Here is a 2,087-nt window from a genome sequence, read left to right on the forward strand (position 1 = left end):
TTTATTATTATCTTCAATTTACATATTAGGAAATGAGTCAGAAAGAGAGTAAGTAAAAGCTGTAACATTGGGTTATTAGAAAAGTCATGATGCATTTTTGCAACGAAAAACAGAAAAAATACGTCATGACTTTTCCGACAACCCAATAGTAAGTGGTAGATGGGATTTCAACTCAGGCTGCCTGATTTCAAAGCCAACACTCTTAACTACTTCATTAGTCTCCCTAGGAAATAGGTCCTTTTCTTTTTTTCCAAATGTTGCCTTTTTACTTAACATTTATTATAAGTTTCTATCATTATTCATGTGGTATGTGTGTGTGTGTACACAAACATTTGTGTGTGTGTATTCCAGCCCAGATTAATAAACTTTCTAAAATTAAAACTATATCCAATAGTGTTATTTAGGGTAAGAGAAACATAGCCTAATTTCAAAATACGTATCAAAGAATTTTTTTTCCTTACTGTTTTTAAGATGCCTTGACTTTTCATGTTCATAGATCATTTCTTCTTCAGAGGTACCAATATCAACTGTACTGCATTCAGATGAGCTAGATGGCTTTACCTTCTGAAAAGTAAAGTCCCACAAAAATGTGAATAAAATTTCATTTACTCACTATAGTTAACATTCACTTCATTTATAGAAACAAGAAAGATTATGTGCATAAAGACTATTATCAGGTTTAAAGGACTTAAGGCCAATTTCATGATTGGTATTAAAATACACACATATCTTTGTGAGTTGAAGTACAAACAAAAACTCATAGACACAGACAACAGTTTAGTGGTTACCAGAGGGTAAGTAGGGGGAGGGAGTTGTCAAATATATGGTGATGGAAGGAGAACTGACTTTGGGTGGTGAATCCACAATGCAATATATAGATGNTATCAGTTAATCAGACTTAACATAAGAGATGGAAACTTTAGTCATATTTGACATGGCTCTTATCTTTAGTTCCATGCAGTCAACTCACAGGCATATGCCACTTGCTAATAATGGTGCAGGGAGTTAAAAACATTTTTGTTTTCATTAATCCATACTGTTATTATAAGAAAACATCACAAAGCTTGTTCCACTGCAGAAATAATCAGGTAAACCAGTGGAAACACATGAATATAAAATAAAAATATAGTAGTTTCTCCAAAACTTCCCAGTTATAACAGGTCAACCTTAATTTTACTGTGGAGGATGCAAAGTCTGATAATGCCATTCAAAGCAATTCCATGGTGCTTTTATTTTAGCACTGAAAAAAGGCAATAAAGTACCGATAATCTCAGGCAGACTTGTATCAAAGTACATTGAAGTTCAAGATGTAAACAATTAAAGTAATCTGATGTACAGAATGTTGTGATTTTCATAAACTTACTGTTAAATAAAAGTAAATATAAAATAGCAATAGAGTTGCTAACTTAATTGAGCCAATTATGGAGTAAAAGTATTATAAATTATAAGTATAATCTAAAGTTATTTTAAAGGACCTTATTTTATTGCATGTATTTATTCATTGAATCAGTACATAATGCAAAATAATATAAAAAGATATACCAGGAGTCCCCGCTTCAATTAAAAAATTTTAAACACAGGCAAAACTAATCTATGGCAGCTGATTTGTGCATACTGGTTACCCACATGGAGTAGGGAAGTAATTGTGAGGGGTCTGAGTATGGTTTTGGATTCCTGGTAATATTCTATTTCTCTAGCCAATGACAATTACATAGGTATAGTCACTCTTTGAAAATCCTTTATCCCATGCATTTATAACTTGTATGGTTGTCAGAATGTGTAATAAATATTAATATAAAGTTTACTTAGAAATATATGCAGTACAAAGTCCGGCTTCCAATCATGACTCCATCTTTTCTGTTCTGTGCATCTAACATTTAACTATTTCTTGTGTATCCTTCTCTGATCTTCTTCGATCAAATACAAGCAAATAATATACACTCTATTTTTCTTCCTTTCCTACATAAAATGTAGCATGTCATACACTTTATTCTAGATCAGCGGTTCTCAACCTGTGGGTTGCGACCCCTTTGGGGGTCGAATGACCCTTTCACAGGGGTCGCCTAAGACCATCGGAAAACAAAAAG

At 32.8% G+C, this 2,087-nt stretch overlaps 1 protein-coding gene across 1 annotated transcript in view; it reads right to left on the reverse strand.

Annotated features, from left to right (window-relative positions):
• Positions 1-436: 436 nt before the first annotated feature.
• Positions 437-2,087, reverse strand: part of LOC109378784 (sodium channel protein type 7 subunit alpha-like) — a gene marked incomplete at both ends in the record, with an annotated part of 8,338 nt that continues 6,687 nt past the window's right edge. The window contains one exon of the mRNA XM_019635067.1: positions 437-564. Within this exon, the coding sequence (XP_019490612.1) occupies positions 437-564 (128 nt within the window). The remainder of the gene's footprint in view (positions 565-2,087) is intronic.

This window comes from Hipposideros armiger, unplaced genomic scaffold (assembly GCF_001890085.2).
Source record: "Hipposideros armiger isolate ML-2016 unplaced genomic scaffold, ASM189008v1 scaffold_3690, whole genome shotgun sequence".
Classification (NCBI taxonomy): Eukaryota; Metazoa; Chordata; class Mammalia; order Chiroptera; family Hipposideridae; genus Hipposideros; species Hipposideros armiger.